The 13,095-nt window shown below is 43.7% G+C and overlaps 1 protein-coding gene across 6 annotated transcripts in view; it reads right to left on the bottom strand.

Moving 5' to 3' along the window:
* Positions 1–1,166: 1,166 nt before the first annotated feature.
* Positions 1,167–13,095, bottom strand: part of RFFL (ring finger and FYVE like domain containing E3 ubiquitin protein ligase) — a 52,594-nt gene continuing 40,665 nt past the window's right edge. For all 6 annotated transcript variants that reach the window (XM_048824280.2, XM_048824281.2, XM_048824282.2 and 3 more), the window contains 5 exons: positions 9,784–10,191; positions 7,185–7,268; positions 6,538–6,745; positions 4,846–4,869; positions 1,167–4,478 (listed from right to left, as the gene is read on the bottom strand). In XM_048824280.2, coding sequence (XP_048680237.2) covers positions 4,288–4,478; positions 4,846–4,869; positions 6,538–6,745; positions 7,185–7,268; positions 9,784–10,191 — 915 coding nt within the window. In that variant the 3' untranslated portion in view covers positions 1,167–4,287. The remainder of the gene's footprint in view (positions 4,479–4,845; positions 4,870–6,537; positions 6,746–7,184; positions 7,269–9,783; positions 10,192–13,095) is intronic.

Here is a 13,095-nt window from a genome sequence, read left to right as displayed (position 1 = left end):
ATGAAGCCTCCCTACTCTCCCCTCAACCTCTAGCTCCTGTAATGTGAATGTACCATGTGGTTTCTCCATCATTGCAGGGTAATGAAGTCTTTAGTCCAGGGAAGGCCACTCAGCACCCAAGGTTTGGGCTGGACTGTTTCACTCATGGCAGCACTTAAATAAGGTACTATAAGGAAAATTGTATTTCTCTCTGATGATTTTCCTAGGCTGCTTATAAAGGAAACGGTGGAAGCATGTAGATGCGGTGGGATGCTTGCTCTACCCCACTCATTTTATAACAACTTGCTTCTCAAGGCAATGCCTCTAACTTAAGGACTGTTCCATTCTAGCATGAACCGAAGATCTCTGGCTTGTTGGTGTCTAGGAATATTTCTCTAATCCACACTTGGATTATTTGTTTCTACCTCAAGTGAGGCAGTGTTCAGAGTTTTGTCTGAAGTATCATTCCATTGAATGTGGACTGTAACCAAATTGCCTCTCAAAAGGTCATTTTAGAGATGGTCTAATGGATCTGATTGTCAGGTGGGATGACCTATGCCCCTCAGGTACATAAAGCAATTTGATAAATTTAGGCCAAAACATGCTCAGGAATTCTAAGGAAACACAATGGGTTCTTCCTTTTCCAACAGGCTTCTTGGAATCAATTTAGTAAGATGCTCAAAAGGATTTCAGACATTTGTTAGTGAGGCCTATTAATGTAGGTTTTTATTTTAATTTTCTTGCTCACTTTAAGCTTTAGGATGTAGTTTAACTTTGCATGTTGGTTACAAGTTGCTTTGCAGCGGTTGTGTTGGCTCTTATTAGTGTTTACACACACCTGCATTAAACACATAATATGAAAATGGCAAAAGGCTGATCACCCTCAAGTCCTGTTGACTTCAATGGCAGTTGACTACTTTGCTATAAGTAGGTTAAAGATTTCTACTGTTGAGAGTTGAGCTTTCTCCATCTTTTCTTCCTCAGACTTTTGAGGAAGAATAGCTCCAGGTTGGGTCGGGGGAGCTTGGTGATGAATTTACATTCAGGTTCATATACTACACAGCATAGGGGTATTTTGTTTCATGCTTCTCCTTATCTTTTAAACTTCAAAAGCAGCAGTAAGTCAAACATCTCTGCCAAGCCCTCTGCTGCTCCCAAAAAGAGAGAAACTCAGAAAATATCAATAGTTGGATAAATCAAATTTTCACTTTATTATAAAATTATAAAGCAGAACTCTGTACCAAAACTAGTCTATTTACTAGGATTTAAAGAATTTAATAGAATCCATTTCAAGTAGAACATTAACTTTCAAAATATTTGAACAAATGTGTACACTGTACATAAAGCACTTGACTATTTTAATATATTTATTAGTTCAGATCAGTATATTCCTTTGGATTATGAACCAGTTTCCTCTGGCTTTTAAAAGTTTCACTTAAAAATAAATTCTATCAGTCACCCCTACAGCAAAGAATCAATTTTTGCAATGGGAAAACTATTCACTACCAAACTAGGAAGGCAAATTGCAAGCTTGAGGTGGGTGTGTACATCATCCCTGCAAAAACTGATCTGCACTAGGGCCTTTCTACTGTAGAATACAGGCAGAAGAACCTTAAAGACCAGAAGCTAAGTAAACTTACTCACTGACTAGGGAAAGTGTCTTCCTCCACCTAAGCCCCTCCGGCCTGAGGTTATTGCTGAACATGGTAAAATGCATTATTTTTCACAGTGAATTTGCTAGATCAGGGGGTTCATAAGTTTAGGCCACATGTAGAGGTTGATGTAAACACCCTCTTCCCATTCATGATTGAACAGCTCAATAGTAACTTCAGCCATTACTTGTATGGGAAGAGTATTTAACATAATACAATTTAGCTGCTGGCAAAATGTGTATCAGTACCCCTCTGTTTAGGAAAGTCTGGGCTCAGCCTTTTGCCAGAGATTATAAAAACAGGTCAAACTGTCCAGAAGTAGCAGCTCTCTTACCATGAAATGAAGAGAGACAGGGCAAGGACACAGATCCATGAAACAAGGTGAGGCTCCTGTCCTTCCTCTACAGGAACTGCTACAACTAAAAGTAAAGGCCTTCTCTAACAGACAGGTGCTGCAGATCACAGGGCAGAGGCCCCTTCCTTTAAATATCTATCCATGAATGATACTTATGAGCTACCAGGAATGGTTTACTCTCTTCCACAAGACAGACCCCCTCCCCCCCCCCAACACACACCCCAGGCATTTCTTGCAGCAGAGGCATTGCTACTGTTATTTACAGCACTGTTAAATAGTTGCAAAGCTTACATAGGTTGGCAGTTACTTAAGATTACCAGCTGTTACCACAAGCGTACCTAGATCCATCCATAGAAGCTGCTTCTTTACAGACCTCTCTAATGGTGCAGAGCCTAGGAATGGCCACTCTCATTCGAGTGGACAAATACAATTTTTGTATAGAGATGCTGCTCCTGGCCCTATACCATACCATGCATGTGCCCACACATTCATTCGGAACACCCCTGCACTTACTATGATAATGTAAGAAGAACTCAAAGTTACAGTTCATGTAAGGCCTACAACTGTGTGTGAAAAACAATTGGAAACAACTGTTAAGCCTTAAATGGGTCCAGGAGCCATGTGGCATAAGATAAGACCCCAGTGTAACCCTAATTTAGCTGAAAAATCTTATTTAACGCATAATAGGATGATTTTGAAATTGAATATTTTTCTGGCAGTTCAGAATGGAGTATTTCCAGAACACCTTGTAAGATAACTTTTTTTTTTAATACCCCATAGAGGGGAAAAAACACTGCAATAGGTCCACTGGGACTTTCTAAACCACAGATGTCATGAACAGTTTTTGATTGATGTCCCAAGTCTACCTTGCAGAATTCTCTCTAAGGGTGAAGCTGTAGCCTCATCCCCATAAAAGGAAAATGGAGAAGTTATCTTGTGCTCTTCAGCAAACCGTCTTTGCATATTTGGCAACACATCAGGACTCTGGAACAGTGAATTGGTAAACAGGCAGAAAAAGGAAGGCTGAGGACTGATCATCACTATCCTCAAATCATAAGACAAATCAGCAGACAGCAAGAAATGAGACTGAAAATACACAACCCAGCTGTAGAGGTTCACAGTGGAAAAAGTCCTCCAAACTTCACAATCTCTCTCTGACAGCTTCATCTCTAGGCCTTAGGAGATCGTTATAAGAATACACTGCTGAGAGCTTCATGATTGAAATGTCTCACCAATCCCTTTTAGGAGCACTACTCTGGCCATAGTGGATTTTTCCACTAGTGTTCAAACATGGTAGGGGACTAGGGCCTCAGGGTCCCAACTCATTAGTCACTGGAGGAGGTTGACTCTCAGCCAGTTCAGGTATACAGGGATTTCTTACGTACCCTGCAGGCGACACACCATCCTTTGGTGTTATAACAAAGAACCACCAAGGAAAGGCAAATTGTAGGCAGGAGGAAGACAAACGCTGCCTATGCTGGGTAAGCTTCAAGAGGAGGCTCTATGCCCTAAGCCACTTCACTGCCTCTTGTCTTTCAAAGGGGAAGAGTGCATCTTTAACAGTATGAAGTCTTGCCTCCTTTCCATATTAAGGTGTAGCAATAGTGAATGTTTCACCGTGATCTTACAGGGCTTGGCTTTGAAATAAATTCTGAATATGAAAAAGCTAAAGGCCACAGAGGACAAAAGTTCAGCCTGGCCTGCAAGCATAAGGAACTAGAGATTAAAATAAAGTTACACGTTTTTTTAAAAAAAAAGCAAAGCCTAGGGAGAGGGAACCAGCCCAATAAGATTTTGTTCCCTGAAAATAAAAATACCAGTGGATGTGTGACCTGGAACAGAGCAAATTAAAGAGGGAACCAGAATGGGAGAATTCAGTAGCAGCAAAACAAAAGCAAATGTCGTGCCAAAACCTCAGTCCACCTTATTTATTACTGTGGAGGAAATAAGCCTCGGAAGCTGGGGTCAGTTTTGGAAAGCCAAGTGATTATTTGTCCCCCCTCATCAGTTGATCAAGCTAGCCTAGAATGCAAGCTGTTAATTATTTCCATCTCTGCTGCTGACGGTGGGCTCCTGGAGTCTAGGTACTGCAGGGTAAAGCACTGTGGTGTGAAGGGCACAGCCAGTCAATGGCTTTAATCAGAACAATTCCCCAAGCTTTCTCCTTTCCTCATCTCGCCTGTGAACTTCAGGTTTCTTGTGAGGTCCTGCGTGCCAGTCTCTGACCTACCTGTAGAGGTTTTTGACCATCTCTAACAGCGGATGAGGCTTTAAGGCAACACTGGTCTTCCTCATGCTCACTCAGGACTTAAATACATGGACAGCTCTTATCACATACTGCCTGCATATGGGACACTCACTCATACGCTTTCCACACTTGGTGCAGGTGACCATGTGGCCACATTCTAACAGGACACAGTCGATGGGTGAGTCCATGCAGATTTTGCAGAGATTCTCTTCAGTGCTAGGGAGCCCTGCACTGCCTGAGGAAACTGAAGACAAAAGGGGTTATACGTATTAGATTTAAAGAAACGATATCATGGCGTTAGGACAGGATGTTCAGTGTTATCCAATACACATATATTAATAGTGGCTTCAGTGTCAAATATCAAATTATGTATAATTATGTGAGACTAAAGTTCAGAAGCACCATCTTTTCACAAGTGTACTAAGCACTTGTAAACAGTCCTGCTCCTGGCCCTGCATTGATACCGATGTGGGACTATTTACCTGATCATCTGAGAAGGAGGAGCTGAAAATTTATGCCTAGAACAAACACCCCCCCATATGAGCACACAAGAGCAACAACTAGTCCTGAGAATCTTTGTGGTGAGATCGTTGAACAAACAAATTACTTACCATTTTGATCATCCGTGTCGGAAACTGCAATATAAAAAGAGAGGAGAACAGCTGCATTATGTAGGACGACGACTATGGGTAGGCTAATAGATTGTCTACTTCAAGTACAGTTAATTTAAGACCTTACAAAGCAAAATGACTATCTTAAATTATTTCTGTATTTTATAAAAAGACATCACTTGAACTCCAATTTTGTGGTTTTACACAATTTCTCTAAAAGTTTTCCTCACTATGTTCTGGTACAAAAGATCCTCACAGGAGGCAAACTGAGTGACTATATGCAAAGTGTTTGGCTAAAGCACAAAGTAAACAAAATGCAGGAAGAAAAGTCTTCTGGTCCTTCCTTTAGTTATAATCTTACTTTAACGATAGTACGTTACAAATTTCAGAGAGAGGTTTGATTTAAGTTGATATTCCCCTGTAAATGATGATCAAAAATAAATACAGCTCTAAACCTGAAAATTAAAGATTCTGTTCTTAAAATGATTCTCAACAATTGGCATAGCGGGTTTCCATGTTTATCTCCTCTCAGAGTCCATAACAAATAGCCTCAGTTTACAAATAAAGAAACATTTTTTTCTAACTACTAGCCCTGAAACTCAACCTGAGTTCTGAGAATTAAAATGGGTTCTTTCCTTGTTGCAAGTCACCCCCAGGAACAAAGAATCTGCAGAGCTAACAAAGCCCTCAGTGAGACCTATATAACAACTATTTTCCAATTGCCCCTCAGTAATAACCTATAGAAACTGCTGGCCACAGATATGCATGAATGCATCTGGTTGGAACTTAACAGTTCTGGTGATGATGCACAAGAATTAGGTGGGTTTCAGACTAGCAGCCATGTTAGTCTGTATTTGCAAAAAGAAAAGGAGGACTTGTGGCACCTTAGAGACTAACAAATGTATTTGAGCATAAGCTTTCGTGAGCTACAGCTCACTTCATCTGAATGCATCCGATGAAGTGAGCTGTAGCTCACGAAAACTTATGCTCAAATACATTTGTTAGTCTCTAAGGTGCCAAAAGTCCTCCTTTTTTTAAGAATTAGGTGGTAGCTCGAATCTTCCACAGCTCTGTTGGCTCTGGCAGGAAGAACACATTTTGTCACTAGAGTCAATCACTCTCACTCTCAATACACAATGGAGCAGTTGCCTTCCTGAGTTGAACCACACTAACAAAGCTTTTATGTAGGTAAACACAGGTAGTGGTAAACCATAGGCTTGGCAGGTTAGATTATTGGTAAATATGGATAAACAGGTTTCACAGTACAAACAAACTGATGAATTAAATATTTCCATCAATAATCAAAATGTACACATAAGCAAAGTAAGATAGGGCTGCTTTAGAACTTAAGAGTTTGATTTAAGGATATTTACTCTGTATCTTTTGACGTGAGGTTGACAATTAGTGTTACCTCACCCACCTTGTCTCTTTAAGCCTAACCATAAGTTTACCAGCATTCACTCTGACACGCTCTTGCCTTGTTTATTTAGTCCTTGATGCCTCTGTCCCAACTCTCACTTGCAAAGGGCAGAGGCAGAAACTTTTGGAGGAGCCATTCGAGAAGAGGGAGGGAAGAAAAAGGAGACCATAGCCCCTTCTCCCTTTGACTTGCTGCTTGCTTCTGCTGATGCCAAAGCGAAGAGTTGAGAAGGACAGTTAGCCTGGCAAACTGATTCAGTTCCTCCTCCTTACCCAGATGCTGAAGGTCCTTCTCTTTATAAAGACGGGTCACTCTCTCCATCAGCTCCCACTTCTCACAGCAGCCTTTATAGTTGACAAAGTTGCGAGCCAGGATTTCCTTCAGCTGTCGCACAGAGAGTGCATCAATGTCTCCGACACTCGTTAGGTCAGAAAGAGAGGCCCTCCGTCCCTGTACCAGGTTATCCTCCGAGTCAACAGACTGAAATGGAACAAAGACAGACTAACATTTGACCTCACAATGTGATGACAGAATTCAAAGCAGCTTTTCGTAGGTTTACTAGCAGGAACTCATCCATGGAGGTGAATGATCTTTCATCCTTCCAGTTACGAGGAACACAGGGGCCTTCTAGGAGGGAGATAAAAGCACCTCCTCCTATTATAAAGTTACATTATAATGTCCTCCACTATGGAGGACACGTGTGTTAAAGTGACACCAGGTGCTCTGCATATATGGTCATCCTGCCATTCTCCACGTACAGAAAAGTGTCTTCTGGCGGCTGTACTCCGAACTGCTATTCTGCTGCTCTGTGCAGTACCCGCGGTAGGGGCAATTCTTCACTAGCTGGCTGTTGGACGAAATAACCCTTATAAGAACCCTTCCTATTTCTATGGTCTGATTTTAGGGGACACACACAAACCTGTGTCTCCTCCTCTGTTGGTGCTTCTGCTGCATTCTCAATTTCTGTCATATCGTCTTGGCTTGGAGGCACATGCCCATTTGCCTAGAAGAGGAAATAAATCTTTCACTAGCAGGGAATCTCCCTGCATATCCAGAGTGGAAATGGGCTTGAGCACAGAGCATGCACTACATACGGTGGAATTAGGAAAGTCATTACAAGACAAAACAGAGCCACGTTAGCAGAAAGTAAGTTTCCTATACTACATTCCTGCCACGTTAGCAGAAAGTAAGTTTCCTATACTACATTCCTGACACTTAAACAAGTAAAACTCAATTTGAAACTTTAGTGTTACATTTGGCCCTTTCAGGTCCCACCTTATTATATATTGAGCCCTGTTAGAATACTTGATGATGTACAATATACCCCCACATGTTGTTCTCACGGGGCTTACGAGTCTGGACTGGGAGGAGACAGATGGTATAGAGACTCAAAATGGCGTTGCACAAAGCCACCTGATTATCATGATGTGAAATCTTGACACTGCTCTACAATCCTTCATTGTGAGGTGGCATCCATGTGTGATGTCACTGACAGCACAATCACTAGAATATGTCAAGAATTTGTGCTGTGTTTCTCATTGAGAGACCACTTCAAGATTGCTCAGATCAGTTACTCAATGACCATTAGGGCACGGTGCTCTCTGCACATTGTTGCTGGGTTTGGCGTGTTGTGTTGGAGATGTTAAGTGAGGGATTAGCTGCCCCTCTCCTCCAGCTCCCACACCTCAAACTGCTCTGGAGATTACGGTTTCCCTAGAGTGGAGTGCTGTGTGGACAGGTAGGGGTGAGAAGCTGCAATGGGGACAGGACAATGGCAGCTGGAGAGGGAGGGCAGGGGTTCTGAACACTGGACTGGGTGAAAGGAACAGACCTGTAATCCCAGTTCCTATTGATTCCCCATCTGTGGCTTTGGGCATGGTATTTATCCTCTCCACCTCAGTTTGCCTTTTAGTAAAAATGGAGAGAATGTTCCCCTACTACTTAGGGTAACTGTGATCAGTTAATATCTGTAAAACTTTAGGAAAATGAAAAGCATTTTAAGAGCTGATATTACTGAGAATTCCCACAAGATGACCAGATGAAACCAGGAGTCAAGCCAGGAGCTGAAATTTGCTGGAGAAAAAACTTAGAACTCATAGGTGAACACAGGTATTTCCAAACATGAGCTACCGCGATGGCAGTAAGAAGCCCTTCTAACTCCACGCGTGAAAGATGTCCTCAAGAATAACTCCATTTTTAAACAAGATACCATGCCTCATGATACACCTATAGAGAAACTAAGCAGCACACTTTCTGAGATGGCCCCAGGATAAGTAAGCCCGCCAGGAAGGCCCAGAGTAGATGTTAAACATTAAAGATTTGTCTAAACAAACAGTTCACAGGAAGCTGGGTTGTAAATCCACCTCGCACTAGTGCACTAAGTATCTGCATGGACCCTGCTGCCATGCACTCAAAGTTCCACAGTGCACTTGGATCTATCCCACTTTGAAATAGGAGTAGATTAAAGCACAGTAGGGAACTTCTAGTGTGCGGCAGGCTAATGTGAGGTAGATTTACACCCCAGCTTGCTCTGAATTTAGTGTTTGTATAGACAAGCCCTAAGGAAACATTCCACAGCAGTCAGTAGAAAGCCTAACAACAAAGCAAGGCAATATAAATAATCAGATGACTAATTTCCTCTAAAAGAATTCAGCTGGACCGTTTCTGGCACTCTCTGTGCCAGGACTAATAACTTTTGGCCTCAGTCAAAGCATTTCTGCAGACCCAAATCAGTAGATGATCAGACTCCAGGAGCCCCCTCAACCATCCTCTTCCCCCACTGTTTCAACTCCAATATCACTTTGAAATTTTGGAGACCTCCTGGCACAAGAAATAAGGAAATACAGAATGAGGATATAACATTTTAACAGCTGCTTGTAGTTGTCAGTATGATATCAACATCCTGGCTAGAAAAGGAAGTAAAATATGCTTTTAGCATCAGTATAGATATTAAATATCCATATAACTTATTAGTCACAGGAGTATCCAGTGCTGATGTAAGGGTGCAAAACAAAGCAATGATCAGACTGCCTTAAAACAGTGACTGAAGTATCCAGTATATCCAAACAAGATCCAAAAATAAGGTTGAAAGTCCAAAAAAAAAAAAAATTAAATTCCATTAATGCAGGCAGGACAAATGCCACAACTGACAAACAGCAACAATGAAACTCACAAGTTAGAACAATTCAGAAACTAAAGGAATTCATTCTACAGCAAAATGTCTGAGGTCCTTACTCAAACACTGCAATCAGTGGGTGTTTGCCTAAGCAAGGACCTCAGGATTTGACCCCCTGGACTTAGCTTTACTATGAACATGGGGACAGCCATGCGTAATACGCAGCTGAAGCACTGTCGTTTGTGGTAAATAGAAGCCCTGCAGTCTCATGGCACTGATCTTTAATCAAGGAAGATATGTGCAGAATTTTGATGGCAAAAACACAGGCAGCATCTCAATAATTAATCTGACAACGAGAGGGAATAAGTACACTAAAGGTGCTTCTAACTGGAGACTGGTGTACCTGTTGATGTTCCTGAGTTATTGGACTCAAGATGGAGTCTGCAGACACTGGAGAGGTATCTCCATGTGAGGTAGAAGATGCTGTGCTGGTCTCTGGCAGAATCACAAAGCTTTGCTGTCCAGATGTGCCAGAATTTAACGGCGGGATTCGTATTCTATCCTCCTGGGTGATTACAGGCTGTTGCCCAAGAATCAGAAACACCAGGTCTTCCTTTTCACGGCACAACTCTGTGGAAACCTCGTGGAGTGCCAGATAGTCTCGTAGATCCTTCACCTTCATCTTTATCAACTCCTCCCGCTGAAACGCTGTGGCTTGGAACCGCTGACAGAGATGGCAGAGAAGGGGACTGCTTTCAGGCTGGCTTGAACAGGAAGTGCAAAAATTCTTTTTACAGTCAAAGCAGATGTGCTGCTCAAAACAGAAGAGGGGGAGAGAAAAGACACCAAGCCACAAAGGTTTAGAGTGATTATCGAAGAATGGTATTGGGGTTAACACAACATGCAAGCTGGAGATAATATAAATTGAAGCCCATGTCCTAGATCAGTGGTTTTCAAACTGCAGGTCGTGACCCAGTACTGGGTTGCAGAATGTAAGACACTGGGTCCCAGCGGCTCTGGTCAGCACCACCGACCGGGCCATTAAAAGTCCCGACCTGTTGCGACAGCACACTATGTCCCAGAAGCAGCCAGCACAGCAGGTCTGGCTCCGGAGGGGGGCGGACACGACACTGGGCTCCGCCCGCTGCCCCCGCCCCGAGCACCAGCTGCACACTCCCATTGGCCAGGAATCAGCCAATGGAAGCTGGGGGGGGGGGCAGTGCCTGCGGGTGACAGCTGCACAGAGCCACTTGCGTGCTTCTGTCTAGGAGCCGGACCTGCTGCTGGCCACTTCTGGGGAGCAGCATGGTCCATAGTGCCAGGACAGGCAGGAAGCCTGCTTTAGCACCCCCCGCTGCGCTGCTGACTGGGAGCCGCTCAAAGTAAGCCTGTGCTCCCACCTCTGAGCCCCCCCCAAACCCGGAGTCCCCTCCTGCACCCCAAACCCCTCATCCCCAGCTCTGCTGAAATCAACCATTTTCTTCAACTGGGCCACCAGAAAAAAAGTTTGAAAACCACTGTCCTAGATAAATCAAACCTTATTTATGAAAGATATGTCAAGCACACAATGTGTGCTGTTGACTGAAAGAAAATTAACAAATATTTCTGACGTGTCTGGATTCAACACACAGTTCTTATAAAAGAAATTAGATAAATTCTGTTACACAAATCACAAAAATGTTTTTAAACAATAATGAATGCCAACACTGCAACGGTTTTCAATGGTTTATTCTGAACCCATCTGCCCAGCTAAATCACAGATGGAATACAACAGATCTATCTATTGTGATACAGCATGGCCAGAGGGCAGCAGGAGAGGGTCAGAAGGGAGCCTTATTCCCTGTACAGGGAAGAAAGTTTGCTATAGATTAATTAAAGCACCTGAAGCCAGTCATCTGATCTGCTTCAATCAGACAAGGGAAGGAGTTGAAGCAGAGTGGATTGGTGCTGGAGCAGAGAGCAGTTTGGAGGGAAGCAGAGGAGAATTTGGAGAAGTGCTGCAGTGGGCTAAGACGACCAAGACCCTAGGTAAAGGGACACCTGGTTTGTGCAGAGGGAGGGCAGGAAGCCCCACAAGCTGAAGGGCATGAGACGGAAGTAGCCCAGGGGAAGGAACCTCTAGTTTAAGCGATTTACCGCTATCCCTAGGGCCCCTGGGCTGGGACCCCGAGTAGAGGTCGGGCCCGGGTCCCTCCCTCTCCACTCCCCTCCTCTAGGACACTAGTGGAGCAGTTAATACCCCAGTTCAGGGGTGAGAAACGGTGCCCTGAACCCTCCCCAAGAAGAGAAAGCGCGAGACCCATCAAAGTAGTGCCGGCAATTTGCCACACTATCCTATAAGGGAACAGACTTTCCGAAGTAAATCAGATGTGTGTGCTGGTTTAAAAATGTAAACAGTAGCATGCATAAATTATCTGCTGGGGGAGGCCTCTGCCACGAGGAAAGGAAACAAGAACAAGTTTTACAACAATGGCCAGTTTTTCAAAATAATTCAGCTTCTATTTTCCAAAATAAGTAGCAAGGTTTTCAAAGGAGCCCAGCACACTGGCAACAAGGTAAGTTCTTCAGAACCTGGCCTTCAACGTCACAATGACAGTGGCTGGGTGCTAAGTATTTTGGAACATCTGAGCTCTTCTGAGAGCCTGGCGGCTTCAAGCATCAAAAGCAATTTTAATGTTTAAGTTCTGTTTGTTCATATCTAAGTTTTTCTACTACCCTCAGCACCCTGGGCACAGGGGCTTGATTTTCAGAGGTTCTGAACACTCACAGCTCCTGCTGACAGCTGGAACTCTGTTCAGCATTTCTGAAAGTCAGGTGAGAGCACTCACAATAGGATCATCATTAGGACAGTCACTTGAGTCCTTCTTCTCTCCTGTTTTTTTGTTTGTCTTTTTGTTTGTTTTTTTATGCATGGATGGATTCAGTGCTAGTAAAAGGTGCCAGGTCAGCCGTACTTGGGACACTTCCCCTCTACAAAACAGGTACAGCGTATGCAGTAATGTACAAACTTTCGGTCCCCTCCTAAGTCTGGCAGTTTACCTTAACCTCGAGAGTGACCACCTCTAGGGTGTGACTCAGCAAGCTGATTCAGTACTTTGCCCTTCTCTTGAGACTGCCAGTTACGAAGGAGATTTTTGTGTCAGGATCAGTTCTCCATTGGCAGTTGGACTCAGACCAAACTTTGGTGGCCTATGCGACAGATCAGCCATTAGATCATTTTCTATCACTACAAACCTGAACTGGATTTGTATTCTATTACTAATCCCCCTGTTTCCCACATCCATTTAGTCACTGGCTTTCTTCCTTTAGATTTCACCATAAATTTGCACTCCTGTCCAGACTCTTTAGCGCTATGCAGTAAGTAAGGCTAAGATTTTGTCACGTCACAGACAGGTCACAGGCAATAAAGAAAAATTCACGGAAGCCGTTACCTGTCCATGAGTTTTACTAAAAACATCTGTGACAAAATGGGGATCTGTGGGTTCCCGTACAGCCTGCCCGCTGTATGTGTGGCTAGGCGCTCCAGGGTCCCCCACCACAGGTTGGATATCAGAGCTCAAGGGGCCCCCCATTACCCACAGCTCCAAGGGCCCACGGCGGCCAGGAGCTGCTGGGTCCCCCCCCTCCTGGGAGCTGCAGGTTGCCCCCACCACCTGTGGCAGCCGCGAGCTGCCCCTGCCACCCACAGCTCTGGGGTCCTATGGCAGCCGCGAGC

The sequence above is a fragment of the Caretta caretta genome, chromosome 17 (genome assembly GCF_965140235.1).
Source record: "Caretta caretta isolate rCarCar2 chromosome 17, rCarCar1.hap1, whole genome shotgun sequence".
Lineage (NCBI taxonomy): Eukaryota > Metazoa > Chordata > Testudines > Cheloniidae > Caretta > Caretta caretta.
Note: the sequence above shows the minus strand (reverse complement) of the source record. Positions and strands in the feature narration are given on the sequence as shown.